Source organism: Pleurodeles waltl, chromosome 6 (genome assembly GCF_031143425.1).
Source record: "Pleurodeles waltl isolate 20211129_DDA chromosome 6, aPleWal1.hap1.20221129, whole genome shotgun sequence".
In the NCBI taxonomy this organism is placed as follows: Eukaryota; Metazoa; Chordata; class Amphibia; order Caudata; family Salamandridae; genus Pleurodeles; species Pleurodeles waltl.
Window position 1 is genome coordinate 1582515 of NC_090445.1, and position 17694 is coordinate 1600208.

Genomic DNA, 17694 nt, shown 5'->3' on the forward strand with positions numbered 1-17694 from the left:
TGCAGTGTGTGTGTGTGGGTGCAGTGTGTGTGAATGGTGGTGCTGTGTGTGTGTGTGTGTGTACAGTGTGTGGGGGGGGTTGCAGTGTGTGTGTGTGCAATGAGTGTGTGGTGGGCTGCAGTGTGTATATGTGTGTGGGTGCAGTGTGTGGGGGTGGATGCAGTGTGTGTAGGGGTGCGGTGTGTGTGTTTGTGTGTTCACATTGTGTTTGTGTGTTTGTTTTGTCACACTCTAGTAAGATGCATAATAAACAATATGTTTTTCCTCAGGGACACGTGGGGCCTCAGGGTCCAGTTGGGCCACCAGGACCAGAGGGTGAAAAGGTAAATTTTGAATTTGTATTTTTATTACCTCATGTGACATATCCTGTGCTGGGGAGCACACATTGGGGGTGTAGGTGTAACAGCAGAAGGTGCAGAGCCATGAAAAGCAGAGTCTGAAGTCAAATTATACATGCAAGTTTTTTTAAACTGTGAGGCAAAGAAATTGGCTGCAAGGACAGAAGTGGCAGTAAATCTGTTTGTACAGAGACTGTATTTGTTGTGGGGTTAAGTCAGTTGCTGCAGTGTGTGCCATGGTAATAACAACGGTAAGGTAACTCTGGTGGTTAAGGCACTTGCTGCAGAGATCTTTGTGTGCCCAGCAATGTTTAAATGATAGTAACAATGGTACAATAACTCTGGTGGTTAATGTCTCCCAGGGATGCATATAAGTGACTGGTACACCTGTTAACCCTCAGGGGCATACTGAAGACCCCCAAGCGCCATTCCAACGCCACATTAGCATCATTTTATTTACGCTAATGCGGTGTTAGAAAGCCAGAAATGCTGTGCCATATTTACAAAGTAGCGCAAATAAATCAATCAAAAAAATGTATAGAGCGTGCTACTCACCCGTGAGGGTCACAAGGTGCTGGGAGGGGAGGGTTTAAGGGGGGGGCAGGGAGGTTCACTGTTCGAACAGCCATGTCTTGAGGTTCTTTCTGAAGAGCAGGAGGTCTTTGGTTTTGCGAAGGTTGGTGGGGAGGGAGTTCCAGGTTTTGGGGGCGAGGTATGAGAAGGACCTGCCTCCTGTGGTGGTGCTTTGGATGCGGGGACTGTGGCTAGGGCGAGGTCGGCTGATCGGAGGTTGCGTGTGGGCGTGTGGAAGTTCACTCTTTCGCTCAGGTAGGTTGGGCCGGTGTTGTGGAGGGATTTGTGTGCGTGGATGAGGATCTCGAAAGTGATTCTCTTGTCTATGGGGAGCCAGTGAAGGGATTTGAGGTGTGGTGAGATTTGTTCGTGGCGGGGGAGGCCAAGGACGAGGCGTGCAGCTGTGTTCTGGATTCTCTGGAGTTTGCGTGTGAGTTTGAGTGTGGTGCTGGCATAGAGGGCGTCACCGTAGTCTAGTCTGCTGCTGATGAGTGCCTGGGTGACTGTCTTCCTGGTCTCTGGGGGAATCCATTTGAAGGATTTTTTTTACAGTGTGGAGTGTGTGGAAGCAGGAGGAGGTTAGGGCATTGATTTGCTGCGTCATGGAGAGGGTGGGGTCCAGGATGATGCTGAGGTTGCGTGCGTGGTTTGCGGGGTGGGTGCGGGGCCTAAGGCGGTGGGCCACCAGGAGTCGTCCCATGTGGTTTTGTTGGGGCCAAAGATGATGATCTCGGTTTTGTTGGAGTTAAGCTTGAGGTGGTTAGTGGTTATCCAGTTGGCGGTGTCGAGGAGAGCAGCGTGTAGGTTGGTTTTGGTGGTGGTGGGGTTGCGGGTGAGCGAGAGGATGAGTTGGGTGTCACCTGCGTAGGAGAGGATAGTGATTCCGTGTGCTCGGAGAATGTTTGCTAGGGGGATCATGTAGATGTTGAAGAGTGTGGGGCTGAGGGAGGACCCTTGGGGGACTCCGCAGATGATCTTGGAAGTGGTGGAGTGGAAAGGTGGGAGGCGGACTCTCTGGGTCTGGTCGGTGAGGAAGGAGGTGAGCCAGTCTAAGGCTTTGTGGCGAATTCCTATGTTGTGGAGGTGTGTGCGGAATGTGTGGTGGCAGACGGTGTCAAAGGCTGCAGAGAGGTCTAGGAGGATGAGTGCGACGGTCTCGCCTTTGTCGACTTTGGTCCTGAATGCATTGCACCACTTTGCTTCCCTTTCAGCTACATTATGCCTGCTCCAAGCATATTGTATGCAAGGGGGGCGTTCCCCCATTAGTGGGGCCACAAAAATGGCACAAGGAAATTTAAGAGATTTCCTTGCAGCATTTTTTCCGCCGAATTTAATGCCTGCTCAGAGCAGGCTTTAAAAGTGGGCTTCTATTGGTTACAGTGGGCCTCTGGGTGCTTTGCAGGATTAGCGTCAGAATTTTGTATGCTAATCCTACAAAGCGTTGGACTAGCGTAAAAAATTCTGCCGCTAGTCCCCCTGACTACCGCCATGGTGGTGATGGGGGGGCGCTAAGGGGCGCAGGAAAAGTGTCGCTGCACTGGGTGCACCGGGTGCACTGGATGCATTGGGTGCACTGGGTGCACCGGATGCATTGGGTGCACCGGGTGCACTGGATGCATTGGGTGCATTGGGTGCACTGGGTGCACTGGATGCACTGGGTGCACTGGGTGCATTGGGTGCTTTGGGTGCACTGGGTGCACTGGGTGCACCGGGTGCAGTGCCACGTTTCTTGAATATGCCCCTCAGTGTCTTATTGAACATTTCCTTTGCTTAACACTCGTGTATGATTTACTGAGCTTATGAAATGTTTACATATGAAGGAAAGCTCTCTGACACCCAAGGCTGTGATGAGCAGCGCTTTATTAGTAAATGCTATTTAAATAGTTGTTTGTATATTGCTCATACAAACTGATACATCCAACACCACATGTGCCGTGGGAGTTGCTCATAGAAATACCTCTTCCGAGGTATTAACACTCCTTTGTGTTTATATATGAAACAAACATGTTTCAACAGAGGAATCCATAGGAGAACATGGCACAGTTGTTTCTGTCAGTCTCTCTGTTGGCTTCATGTGCAAGTAGGTGCAATGTATACAACGTGAAGAAAGTGCTGACACAAAGTGCGCAGCAGTGGACATATATAAATATGTTCGTGGCATGTTCCGCTTCAGATTCACATTCTGTGCATTATTCCTGCCATCTAGTGTTGGGCTCGGAGTGCTACAAGTTGTTTTTCTTCGAAGAAGTGTTTTCGAGTCACGAGATGAAGTGACTCCTCCTCTTCGGTTCCATTGCGCATGGGCATCGACGCCATTGTTAGATTGTTTTCTTTCCGCCGCCGGGTTCGGACGTGTTTCTTCTTGCTCCGAGATTTTGATTTGGAAAACTTTGAAAAACTCTCTTTTCGTCGGTATTGTATCGATCGGGTTTATAGCTTTCATCGACACAGCGGTACCGTTGGGAAAAACACAACTTTACTCGCCCTTCGGGCGCGCGCACCCAACTCTGGCCTATTCGGGCTGACCACGTGGAAGCATCATGGATCGGACTCCATTCCGGTTCTGTCCTTGGTGCCACGTGAAATACCCTTATACTGACCAGCATCTGGTTTGCAATCTTTGACTTTTCCCGGGTCATTGGGAAGACAATTGCGAGGCCTGTCGATCCTTCCGATTGAAAAAGACTCTTGGAGACAGGAGGGCACGACGACTCGAAATGGTGTTGAGAAGCAGCAAACATCTCGACGTGGAGGAGGAAGAAATTATGCAAACAGTGGTCTTGGTTCGAGATTCCGAATCCGAACAGGAATCAGAAGAAGACAGACCGGTCACAGCAGGACAACATGTGAGTACGCCTGCCCCTGTACCCTATCAAAAGCAAAAACATAAGGCGTTGGGTACGCCACTGCCGGAAGCCATGGCTCTGCCCGAAAAAAGACTACCGGTGACCAGCTTACCAGTTGGGCACCGAAAAAGGCCACTCCTAAAACATCAGAGGCAACAAAGAGCTCCATGTCCGACTCCAGCAAACATCATTTTTCGGAGTTGAAATTTAGAAAATCACTTTCAGAGCCGAGAGCATTGACAGCATCATCTTTTCCGATCCCGAAAAGGCCTGCTTCAGAGCCGAAAAGGCAAGCATACACAGAGGAGCATGGACTTTCAAAAAGACTTAAAGACAGAAAGGGGGTGATTCTAAGTCTGGCGGGCGGCGGAGGCCGCCCGCCAGACTTCCCCCTCCAAAATACCGCTCCGCGGTCGAAAGACCGCTGAGGGTATTTTGGGTTTTGCACTGGGCTGCCGCCCGCCAGCCCAGTGCAAAACTACCTTCCCACAAGGACCCCGGCTCCGAATGGAGCCGGCGGAGTGGGAAGGTGCGACGGGTGCAGTGGCACCCGTCGCGAATTTCACTGTCTGCAATGCAGACAGTGAAATTCTTTGTGGGGCCCCCAGGGGCCCCACGACAACCCATACCGCCATCCTGTTCCTGGCGGGCGAACCGCCAGGAACAGGATGGCGGTATGGGCTGTCAGAATCCCCATGGCGGCGCAGCGAGCTGTGCCGCCATGGAGGATTCAAATGGGCAGCGGAAAACCGGCGGGAGACCGCCGGTTTTCCACTTCTGACCGCGGTCAAACCGCCGCGGTCAGAATGCCCAGCGGGGCACCGCCAGCCTGTTGGCGGTGCCCCCGTCATTTTAGCCCTGGCGGTCTTGGACCGCCAGGGTTAAAATGACCCCCAAAACCTCTTAAGAGGAGTATCAAGTACAACCAATACTTGAAGTTATGGATGAAAGGCAGTCCAGGATCCACTCCATAAGGAAACAGGCAGAATTCAGACAGCACCTCCTTGGAAACCAAAAAGAAAGCTAGCCTTTCAGGAGGAATTGGGCACTATGCACCCTCCAGCAAAAGTGCCAAAGCAGAAGGAGAAACCACCACCTCCTCAGTCTTCTCCTCCTCATTCTCCTCCTCACTCTCCACACCTGCCTACCTCTCCTCCTACTAGTCCTACACCAATACAGTCACCTACTCACTCTTTCAACTCACAACAGGGCATTGTAGATCCATGGGACATTTAGGATCCAGATCCCATTCCTAGCAATGACCCAGACAGCTATCCCTCTAAACCTTCACCACCTGAGGCTAGCACGGTCTACAATCAAGCTATAGCTAGGGCTGCAGCATACCATGGGGTCACCATGCATACAGAAACCCTAGAAGAGGATTTCTTGTTTAACACCCTATCCTCAACACACTCTAAATATTAATGCCTTCCCATGCTCCCGGGCATGGTAAAACACGCAGATCAGATATTTAGTGAACCTGTTAAGGCACGTATAATAACACCCAGGATAGAGAAAAAATATAAACCTTCACCCTCTGGTCTTGATTACATCACCCATAAGGTACCTCCAGATTCTGTAGTAGTTAGTGCTGCCAGGAAAAGAGCAAACAGCCATTCATCAAGAGATGCGCCTCCACCTGACGAGGAGAGCAGGAAATGTGATGCTGCAGGGAAGAGAGTGGCATCCCAGGCAGCGAATCAGTGGAGGATAGCCAACCCACAAGCACTGTTAGCTCCATATGACAGGGCCCATTGGGACGAGATGCAAGACATAATCCAGCATCTCCCCAAAGAACACCAGAAGAGGGTACAACATATAGTGGAAGAAGGGCAAGCCATTACAAATAATCAAATTCGATCTGCCCTAGATGCAGCAGACACCGCTGCTAGAAGTGGCAATACTGCCGTGACAATACATAGGCATGCATGGCTCAGGTCTTTGGGTTTTAAACCAGAAGCACAGCATGCTGTGTTAAACATGCCGTTCGACAAAAAACATCTTTTTGGGCCAGAAGTTGACACAGTCATAGAAAAATTAAGAAAGGATTCAGATACGGCAAAAGCAATGGGCGCACTATACGCGACACCATGCAGGGGATCCTTTCGGAAACCTCGGTTTCAAGGTGGGTTCAGACCACAGACAACAGAGGCATCCACATCGCAGGCAAAACCAACCTACCAACCGCAATACCAGCGAGGTGGTTTTAGGGGCACATATAGAGGAAACAGTTCCCCAGAAATAGAGGGAGATTTCAGACCTCTAAGCAACCTCCACAGCACCCTAAGCAGTGACTTGTCTCATCCCCTTCCAATCCACACCTCTCCTGTGGGGGGAAGACTACAACAGTTCCACACAAATTGGCAAAACATTACCACTGACAATTGGGTACTATCAATTATCCGCAATGGTTATTGCCTAGAATTGATACACACTCCTCCAAATATACCACCAAGGTCACTCAAACTATCCACAGAACGCATCAGTCTGTTACAGGAAGAAGTACAATCCCTAGTACTCAAACAAGCAATAGAATTCGTACCACAGTCTCAAATAGGGACAGGAGTTTACTCACTATACTTCCTAATTCCCAAAAAGGATGGCACCCTCAGGCCAATGTTAGACCTCTGGACCCTCAATCTTTACATCCTGGCAGAACACTTACACATGGTAACTTTACAGGATGTCATCCCACTACTACAAAAACAAGATTTCATGACAGCACTAGACCTCAAAGATGCGTATTTCCACATACCCATCCATCCTGCACACAGAAAATATCTCAGGTTTGTCATTCAAGGAAAGCACTATCAGTTCAAAGTGTTGGCCTTTGGAATAACAAGAGCCCCAAGGGTATTCACAAAGTGCCTAGCAATAGTCGCAGCCTACTAAGAAGACAACTTATACACGTCTTTTCATATCTAGACGATTGGCTAATAAAATCAAACAGTCATACGCAATGCCAAAATCATACGCATTATGTAATACAAACCTTGCACACACTAGGGTTCTCCATAAACTACAAAAAATCACATCTACAACCGACACAAATACAACATATTTGGGTGCAATACTAAATACTCAGCAACCGCTAACAGGTCCAAATCACAAAGGATACAAACATTCCAAAATGTAATCACACAAATACAAACAAATCAACGATACACTGTCAGATTTGTCATGAAGATTTTAGGAATGATGGCATCATGTATTGCAATTGTTCCACACGCAAGACTAAACATGCGGCCCTTACAACAGGGCCTTGCACAACAATGGTCACAGGCACACGGTCAACTTCAAGATCTAGTGTTGATAGACCGCCAAACATGCATGTCCCTTCATTGGTGTTATTGGTGGAGGGGGGCCATTTCAAGACCCCATGCTTAGACCATGATTACAACAGACGCATCAATGATTGGTTGGGGAGCTCACCTCAACAATCACAACATTCAAGGGCAATGGGATTCCAAATACAGACAGCTAAATATAAATCACTTGGAGTTGTTAGCTGTCTTCCTAGCACTCAAAGCTTTTCAGCCTCTTCTCACACTGAAGAATGTCCTTATCAAAACAGACAACATGACAACCATGTATTAACTAGACAAACAAGGAGGGACACATTCGTCCCAACTCTCCATCCTAGCTCAGAAAAATTGGAAATGGGCAATACACAACCAAATTCACCTGGTAGCACAATACATTCCAGGGATAGACAATCCATTAGCTGATCTCCTCAGCAGAAATCGCCAACAAACACACAAATGGGAGATTCACCCTCAAGTACTTCAAAAATACTTTCAACAATGGAGAACGCCAAACATAGATCTGTTTGCCACAAGTGAAAACACAAAGGGGGTCATTACGACTCTGGCGGACGGCAGAGAAGCGGCGGTAAGACCGCCAACAGGCTGGCGGTAAAGATTTTGCAATCATGACCATGGCGGTTACCGCCATGGTCATCCGCCACTTCTCCATTCCGCCCGCTGGGCTGGAGACCTGGGTCTCCAGCCCAGCGGTCGTCACTATACCGCCAGCAGTATTTTGACCCGACTGACTGCCATGGATTTCATGCGGTTTTGAACCGCCATGAAATCCATGGCGGTAAGCACTATTAGTGCCAGGGAATTCCTTCCCTGGCACTGATAGGGGTCTCCCCCACCCCCCACCCCCACCCTGACTCCTTCCCTTACACCCCCCACCACCCCTGCCACCCCCCAAAGGTGGCAGGACCCCCCCTCCCCACCCCGACCCCCAACATCACAACACACATAGACACCCGACACGCACGCAGGCACCACCAACACACATACACGCACACACACCAACATACATGCCAACAGCCACACACACAGTCAGACACGCACACCCACATTCAAACATACATGCACACATCCATACAGACATACCTACAGACATACACGCACTCATTCCCAAACACACAACACCCCTGCAAGCATACACGCACTCACACACCCCCTCTACATACACACACGCACACACCCCCGTGCACCCACACAACACACAACACCCCCCCACCCCCCTCCCCGAACAGACGATCAACTTACCTGGTCCGTTGATCCTCCGGGAGGGGACGGGATCCATGGGGGCTGCTCCGCCGACACCACACCGTCAACAGAACACCGCCATGCCGAATCACAGGACGTGATTCGGTGGGCGGTGTTCTGTTGACGTGGTGGTGGAGGTGGAGCAACCTCCACTTCCCCGCCGACCGCCAGTATGGCTGTTGGCGGCTCTCTGTCCGAAAAAGGATGGAGGGCTGCCAACAGTCATATTACGCCGAGCGGAAAACCGCCACCACTGGTGGTCTTCAGCATGGCGGTCCCTCAGCAGTCTTGACAAAAGACCGCTGAGGTCATAATGGCCCCCAAAATGCCAAACCTTCACATCCAGACACCCACATCCCCTATCAAAGGGCAATGCTCTATGGATCAGTTGGTCTGGGATATTTGCTTACGCTTTTCCCCCTCTCCCACTCATTCCGTTTCAGGTCAACAAGTTGCGTCAAACCTCACTCAACATGATACTCATAGCACCAATATGGGCCCGTCAACAGTGGTACACAACTGTGTTAGACCTGTCAGTAGTACCACACTCCAAACTCCAAGACCAACCAGATCTGTTGACACAAAACAAAGGCCAAATCAGGCACCCAATTCCCAAATCACTTAATCTAGCAATTCGGCTCCTGAGGTCCTGAGATATTTACAAGTCCCATCAAAATGTATGGAGGTTATTAAGCAAGCAAGAAGCCCCAATATTAGACAGTGCTATGCAAACAAATGGAAAATATTTGTATATTACTGTCAATCTAAACATATTGACCCTCTTACAGCATCAATACAAGACATTGTATGCTATTTACTTCATTTGCAAAAATCACATTTAGCCTTCTCTTCAATAAAAATTAATTTTACTGCAAATTCAGCATATTTACAAAATATACAGCACATCTCTTTATTTAGAGTTCCTGTCATTAAAGCTTTCATGGAAGGTTTGAAACATATCATTCCACCCAGAACACCACCAGTCCCTTCTTGGAATTTAAATATAGTGCTTACGAGGCTTATGGGACCACCATTTGAGCCCATGCACTCTTGCCAAATGCAATTCTTAACATGGAAAGTTGCCTTCCTAGTGGCAATTACTTGTTTAAGAAGAGTAAGTGAAATCCAAGCCTTTACTATTGAAGAACCATTCTTCTAAGTACACAAGCATAAAGTGGTACTAAGAACAAACCCAAAATTTCTTCCAAAGGTTATATCACCATTTCATATTAATCAAACAGTGGAACTGCCAGTCTTCTTCCCACCGCCAGATTCTGTGGCAGAAAGATCTCTACATACATTAGACATCAAAAGAGCTTTAATGTACTATATAGATAGAACTAAACTGTTTAGGAAGACTAAACAACTATTTGTCACTTTCCAAAAACCTCATACAGGCAATCCCAAATCAAAACAAGGTTTAGCAAGATGAATGGTAAGGTGCATCCAAACATGCTACATTAAAGCCAAAAAACAACTCTTAGTTACTCCTAAAGCACATTCTACAAGGAAAAAAGGTGCTACAATGGCTTTCTTAGGGAGTATACTAATGGCTGAAATATGTAAAGTTCCCACTTGGTCAACACCACATACATTCACTAAACACTACTGTGTAGACGTATTATCACAACAACAAGCCACTGTAGGCCAAGCAATACTCAGAACATTATTTCAAACAACTCCAACTCCTACAGGCTAGCCACCGCTAATTTATAGGAGGACAAACTGCTTTGTAGTCTATGCGTAGCATGTGTATCTGCAGCTACACATGCCACCGAACGGAAACTGTCACTTACCCAGTGTACATCTGTTCGTGGCATGATGTGCTGCAGATTCACATGCGCCCTCCCTCCTCCCCGGAAGCCTGTAGCCTTTTAAGTTACAAACATTTGTACATATGTATATATATTTACATTAGCATCAACATCTCTTACTTTGTACCTATATACTCTATCACTCCTTCCATTACCTTCTGGGGGAAGCAATCTAACAACGGAGTCGATGCCCAGGCACAATGGAACTGAAGAGGAGGAGTCACTCGATCTCGTGACTCGAAAACACTTCTTCGAAGAAAAACAACTTGTAACACTCCAAGCCCAACACTAGATGGCAGGGCCTGTGCATAGCATGTGAATCTGCAGCAGAACATGCCACGAACAGATGTACACTGGGTAAGTGACATTTTCCATGTAAATACACAAGCGTTCATCACGTCATGCCAGTAGATGCCTCAAAACTAGAAGTTTGACTCTGGCGCAACTTCCCAAGCCTTCTACTGACAATGTTTGTGAATCTCAAAAGTAGTATATTTGCACCCATTCAAGGAACGCTTGAACCCGTGACTATATAAATATGGGGCTTATTTACAATATTTTGGAGCAGGGCAGCACCGCAAGGCTTCTTGCCTTACCTTGCACATTCCTGTCCTCTCCCCCTGCGCTGGCGCACAACGGGCTGCCATGCAGGCACGCACACACCCTTGTGCCATAGTGCAAGGCAGCCTGCGTTGTCAGCAGGATTGTGTCTGTGCAGGAAGGGACGTCTTCATGCACAAACACAATCCGAAGATGCGTGTTTTCCTCCTTGTATGTGTGCTACTTAGAGAAAAAACAAGGAGAAGCAGTTATCTCTCCTTGTTACGCCTGTCCTGGGAGGCGTAGGCTTTTGACGCATTCCCAGCTTTGCAAATCCTTGTAACTCTGGGAATGCACCAAAATACCTGAGTGTTGTGGGGAAACACCCAGCGCAACGCCCATGGAACGCCTCCTTGATGCAGAGTAAGGCAGCGCAGCAACGTGTGTTGTGTTTTGTTGCTTTACTCCATATCTACAAGGCCATGAAAAGCTGCGCAAAGTGACCTACGTGGCCTTGTAGATATACCTGTGCACTCTGCACTGCGGAAGTGTCACGAAAAGAAAGTGACGCACTGGTGGCACAAGGGGCTTGTAAATGAGGCCCACACTTATTTAACTTTCATTCCAACAAGTGACCCCCCTCGCTGAAGCTGCAGCTCCGCCCATCCTACCTACACCTGGTAGTTCTCCCAGTCACACACAGCACAACAGAGCATGCTGTGGGCCCCCACGGTGCTTTGGGGCTCCCCATAGCAGGCTCTAGGGAGTCCTGCCAGCCACTGCTGACTCAGCTGCTTGTGAGAGCGGTTCAAGCTCTTGTGACTCACTGTGAGGCTTCCTCTTGGGAGCCTCTTTCACGTGCACAAGATTGTTCCAGCTGTCTCCAGCGGCGCGTAGTGTGATCTGAGCCAGCTGAGAGCTGTGTGTTGCAGCAGAGTGCTTCCTGTGCACTAGGGTAGGTGACTGGGTATAGTGCTTAATTTGTACCAGTGCCTGCAGGTGATGGACACTGGTTGGGGACCAGGACTTATTTCTCATCATCACACTTTGACACTGAGGAAGAGAGATTAGCAGAAAAGAAGTGGAGAAAGAAAACACTAAAACGGAGTAAACCAAGGTGAGAAGGGACCTGCAAGACTGAGCGAAGAAACTTTGGGATGGCGTAAGAAAGTGCCACGAGGGGGAATCGATAGTAGGAAGCGCTGCTGCTCAGCAACTCTGGCCTTCTGCGTCGCCAGAAGTGGGCACCTAAAACATTGTGGATGCTGCACTGGTAGAACACACTGCTGCTAGGAGTACTGTCTGGGTAACACTAGTATCTGTGCACAAACAGGGTCCAACAGCATGCACTGCTGCTAGGAGTCCTGACTCGGTAATGCTAGTATCTGTGCACACACAGGGTCCAACAGCATGCACTGCTGCTAGGAGGCCTGTCTGGGTAATGCTAGTATCTCTGTACACACAGGTCCAACAGCATGCACTGCTGCTAGGAGTACTGTCTGGGTAACACTAGTATCTGTGCACACACAGGGTCCAACAGCATGCACTGCTGCTAGGAGGCCTGACTCGGTAATGCTAGTATCTGTGCACACACAGGGTCCAACAGCATGCACTGCTGCTAGGAGTACTGTCTGGGTAACGCTAGTATCTGTGCACAGACAGGGTCCAACAGCATGCACTGCTGCTAGGAGTCGTGTCTGGGTAATGCTAGTATCTGTGCACAGACAGGGTCCAACAGCATGCACTGCTGCTAGGAGTACTGTCTGGGTAACACTAGTATCTGTGCACACACAGGGTCCAACAGCATGCACTGCTGCTAGGAGGCCTGTCTGGGTAATGCTAGTATCTCTGTACACACAGGTCCAACAGCATGCACTGCTGCTAGGAGTACTGTCTGGGTAACACTAGTATCTGTGCACACACAGGGTCCAACAGCATGCACTGCTGCTAGGAGGCCTGTCTGGGTAAGTATCTCTGTACACACAGGTCCAACAGCATGCACTGCTGCTAGGAGTACTGTCTGGGTAACACTAGTATCTGTGCACACACAGGGTCCAACAGCATGCACTGCTGCTAGGAGTCCTGACTGGGTAATGCTAGTATCTGTGCACACACAGGGTCCAACAGCATGCACTGCTGCTAGGAGTACTGTCTGGGTAACGCTAGTATCTGTGCACAAACAGGGTCCAACAGCATGCACCTCTGCTAGGAGTCGTGTCTGGGTAATGCTAGTATCTGTGCACAGACAGGGTCCAGCAGCATGCACTGCTGCTAGGAGTCCTGTCTGGGTAACGCTAGTATCTGTGCACACACAGGGTCCAGCAGCATGCACTGCTGCTAGGAGTCCTGTCTGGGTAACGCTAGTATCTGTGCACACACAGGGTCCAACAGCATGCACTGCTGCTAGGAGTCCGGTATGGGTAATGCTAGTATCTGTGCACACAGAGGTCCAGCAGCTCACGCAGCTGCCAAGACTACTGTCTGAGGTAACGCTAGTATCTGTGTACACACGAGTCCAGGAATACGCGCTGCTGCTAGGAGTCCTGTCTGGGTAATGCTAGTATTTGTGTATATATGGGTCCAGCAGCACCTGCTGCCACTAGGACTTCAGTCTTTCGTAATCCTAGTATCTGTGTGCACATGGGTCCAGCAGCACACGCTGCTGCTAGGAGTACTGTCTGTATAACACTAGTATCTCTGTACACATGACTGCAGTAGCATATCCTGCTGTTAGGAGTCCTATCTGGGTATCCATAGCATCTGTGTACATATGGGTCCAGCTGCGCACACTGCTGCTAGGAGTCCTGTCTGGGTTACACTAGTATCTCTTTACACACAAGTCCAGTAGCACAGGTTTCTGCTAGGAGTTCTGTTTGCGTAACACTTGCATCTGTGCACACACAGGACCAGCAGTACGCGCTGCTGCTAGGAGTCCTTCTTGTGTAATGTTAGTATCTGTGCACACACGTGTCCAGCAGTACACCCTGCTGCTAGTACTCCTGTTTGAGGTAACGCTAGTATCTTTGCACACATGAGTCCAGCAGCACACACAGCTCCTAGGTGCACTGTCTGAGGTATTGCTAATATCTCTACACACGCGGGCCCAGCAGCACACACGCTGCTGCTAGGAGTACTGTCTGGGTAACATTAGTATCTCTTTAAACACATGTCCGGCAGCACACACTGCTACTAGGGGTCTTATCTGGTAACACAAGTATCTCTGCACACATGGCTCCAGTTGCACATACTGCTGCTAGGAGTCCTGTCTGGGTAACTAAAGCATCTGTGTACACATGGGTCCAGCTGCACACGCTGTTGCTAGGAGTCCTCTCTGGTTAATGCTAGTATCTGTGCATGCACAGGTCCAGTAGCACACGCTGCTGCCAGGAATCCTGTCTGAGTAGCACTTGTATCTGTGCACACAGGGGTTCAGAAGCACACGCTGCTGCTAGGAGTACTGTCTGGGGAAGCGCTAGTATCTGTGTGCACACGAGTCCAGCAGCACAAGCTGCTGCTAGGAGTCCTGTCTGGGTAACATTAGTATCTCTTTAAACACATGTCCGGCAGCACACACTGCTACTAGGGGTCTTATCTGGTTAATGCTAGTATCTGTACACACACAGGTCCAGCAGCACACGCTGCTGCTAGGAATCCTGTCTGGGTAACGCTAGTATCTGTGCACACACGTGTCCAGGACCACACACTGCTGCCACTAATCCTGTGTGGGGTAACGCTAGTATCTGTGCACACACAGGGTCCAACAGCATGCACTGCTGCTAGGAGTCCTGTCTGGGTAACGCTAGTATCTGTACACACACAGGTCCAGCAGCACACGCTGCTGCTAGGAATCCTGTCTGGGTAATGCTAGTATCTGTACACACACAGATCCAGCAGCACACGCTGCTGCTAGGAATCCTGTCTGGGTAACGCTAGTATCTGTGCACACACAGGTCCAACAGCATGCACTGCTGCTAGGAGTACTGTCTGGGTAACACTAGTATCTGTGCACACACAGGGTCCAACAGCATGCACTGCTGCTAGGAGGCCTGTCTGGGTAAGTATCTCTGTACACACAGGTCCAACAGCATGCACTGCTGCTAGGAGTACTGTCTGGGTAACACTAGTATCTGTGCACACACAGGGTCCAACAGCATGCACTGCTGCTAGGAGTCCTGACTGGGTAATGCTAGTATCTGTGCACACACAGGGTCCAACAGCATGCACTGCTGCTAGGAGTACTGTCTGGGTAACGCTAGTATCTGTGCACAAACAGGGTCCAACAGCATGCACCTCTGCTAGGAGTCGTGTCTGGGTAATGCTAGTATCTGTGCACAGACAGGGTCCAGCAGCATGCACTGCTGCTAGGAGTCCTGTCTGGGTAACGCTAGTATCTGTGCACACACAGGGTCCAGCAGCATGCACTGCTGCTAGGAGTCCTGTCTGGGTAACGCTAGTATCTGTGCACACACAGGGTCCAACAGCATGCACTGCTGCTAGGAGTCCGGTATGGGTAATGCTAGTATCTGTGCACACAGAGGTCCAGCAGCTCACGCAGCTGCCAAGACTACTGTCTGAGGTAACGCTAGTATCTGTGTACACACGAGTCCAGGAATACGCGCTGCTGCTAGGAGTCCTGTCTGGGTAATGCTAGTATTTGTGTATATATGGGTCCAGCAGCACCTGCTGCCACTAGGACTTCAGTCTTTCGTAATCCTAGTATCTGTGTGCACATGGGTCCAGCAGCACACGCTGCTGCTAGGAGTACTGTCTGTATAACACTAGTATCTCTGTACACATGACTGCAGTAGCATATCCTGCTGTTAGGAGTCCTATCTGGGTATCCATAGCATCTGTGTACATATGGGTCCAGCTGCGCACACTGCTGCTAGGAGTCCTGTCTGGGTTACACTAGTATCTCTTTACACACAAGTCCAGTAGCACAGGTTTCTGCTAGGAGTTCTGTTTGCGTAACACTTGCATCTGTGCACACACAGGACCAGCAGTACGCGCTGCTGCTAGGAGTCCTTCTTGTGTAATGTTAGTATCTGTGCACACACGTGTCCAGCAGTACACCCTGCTGCTAGTACTCCTGTTTGAGGTAACGCTAGTATCTTTGCACACATGAGTCCAGCAGCACACACAGCTCCTAGGTGCACTGTCTGAGGTATTGCTAATATCTCTACACACGCGGGCCCAGCAGCACACACGCTGCTGCTAGGAGTACTGTCTGGGTAACATTAGTATCTCTTTAAACACATGTCCGGCAGCACACACTGCTACTAGGGGTCTTATCTGGTAACACAAGTATCTCTGCACACATGGCTCCAGTTGCACATACTGCTGCTAGGAGTCCTGTCTGGGTAACTAAAGCATCTGTGTACACATGGGTCCAGCTGCACACGCTGTTGCTAGGAGTCCTCTCTGGTTAATGCTAGTATCTGTGCATGCACAGGTCCAGTAGCACACGCTGCTGCCAGGAATCCTGTCTGAGTAGCACTTGTATCTGTGCACACAGGGGTTCAGAAGCACACGCTGCTGCTAGGAGTACTGTCTGGGGAAGCGCTAGTATCTGTGTGCACACGAGTCCAGCAGCACAAGCTGCTGCTAGGAGTCCTGTCTGGGTAACATTAGTATCTCTTTAAACACATGTCCGGCAGCACACACTGCTACTAGGGGTCTTATCTGGTTAATGCTAGTATCTGTACACACACAGGTCCAGCAGCACACGCTGCTGCTAGGAATCCTGTCTGGGTAACGCTAGTATCTGTGCACACACGTGTCCAGGACCACACACTGCTGCCACTAATCCTCTGTGGGGTAACGCTAGTATCTGTGCACACACAGGGTCCAACAGCATGCACTGCTGCTAGGAGTCCTGTCTGGGTAACGCTAGTATCTGTACACACACAGGTCCAGCAGCACACGCTGCTGCTAGGAATCCTGTCTGGGTAATGCTAGTATCTGTACACACACAGATCCAGCAGCACACGCTGCTGCTAGGAATCCTGTCTGGGTAACGCTAGTATCTGTGCACACACGTGTCCAGGACCACACACTGCTGCTACTAATCCTGTGTGGGGTAACGCTAGTATCTTTTGACACACGGGTCCTGTCTGGGTAATGCTAATATCTTACACACATGGCTCCAGTAGCACACACTGCTGCTAGGAATCCTGTCTGGGTACCGCTAGTATCTGTGCACACACAGGGTCCAACAGCATGCACTGCTGCTAGGAGTCCCGTCTGGGTAATGCTAGTGTCTCTGTACACACGGGTCCAGCAGCACACGCTGCTGCTAGGAGTCCTGTCTGGGCAATACTAGTGTCTCTGTACACACGGGTCCAGCAGCACACGCCTCTGCTAGGAGTCCTGTCTGGGTAATGCTAGTATCTCTGTGCACAGCACACGCCTCTGCTAGGAGTCCTGTCTGGGTAATGCTAGTATCTCTGTACACACGGGTCCAGCAGCACACGCTGCTGCTAGGAGTCCTGTCTAGGTAATGCTAGTATCTCTGTACACATGATCCAGTAGCACACGCTGGTTCTAGTAGTGCTCTCCGTAGTAACAGGTTGATCTTTGCACATGGATCTGTGCAGACACTACTGTTTACCTTAAATGTGTGTAATAAAGAGATTGAGAAACCTGGACCAGGATGAAATGATGTATGAAATATATGAAACACTTGTGGCACAGCTGCGTTTTACGAAAGACTGATTGGCACTACCAGGCACACGCATAAGCCAGTCATTCCAAAAATGAGGTTGCAAGTGTGTGTGAGCAGAGCAAGTGTGAGCACTGCCGTACCACGGGTATGTAAGGGTGGGGGTGATTGCGGGAGGCCTAGAATGAAGGGATTTGGAACAGGTGAGTTTTGACTCTTGGTCTGAACTAAATTTTTGATGACAAAGTCAAGGGGCAGTATCTTGTTAAAGAAAATGCTATTCCACAGTAGGCGTGGACACATACCATGACCCCTGGCACCACAGCTGGGGTAGGCATAAGCCATGACCCCTGGCAC

The 17694-nt window shown here is 49.5% G+C and overlaps 1 protein-coding gene across 1 annotated transcript in view; it reads left to right on the forward strand.

The window, feature by feature from the left end:
* COL27A1 (collagen type XXVII alpha 1 chain) overlaps positions 1-17694 on the forward strand; it is a 1169012-nt gene that overhangs the window by 969897 nt on the left and 181421 nt on the right. The window contains exon 41 of the mRNA XM_069236924.1: positions 270-323. Within this exon, the coding sequence (XP_069093025.1) occupies positions 270-323 (54 nt within the window). The remainder of the gene's footprint in view (positions 1-269; positions 324-17694) is intronic.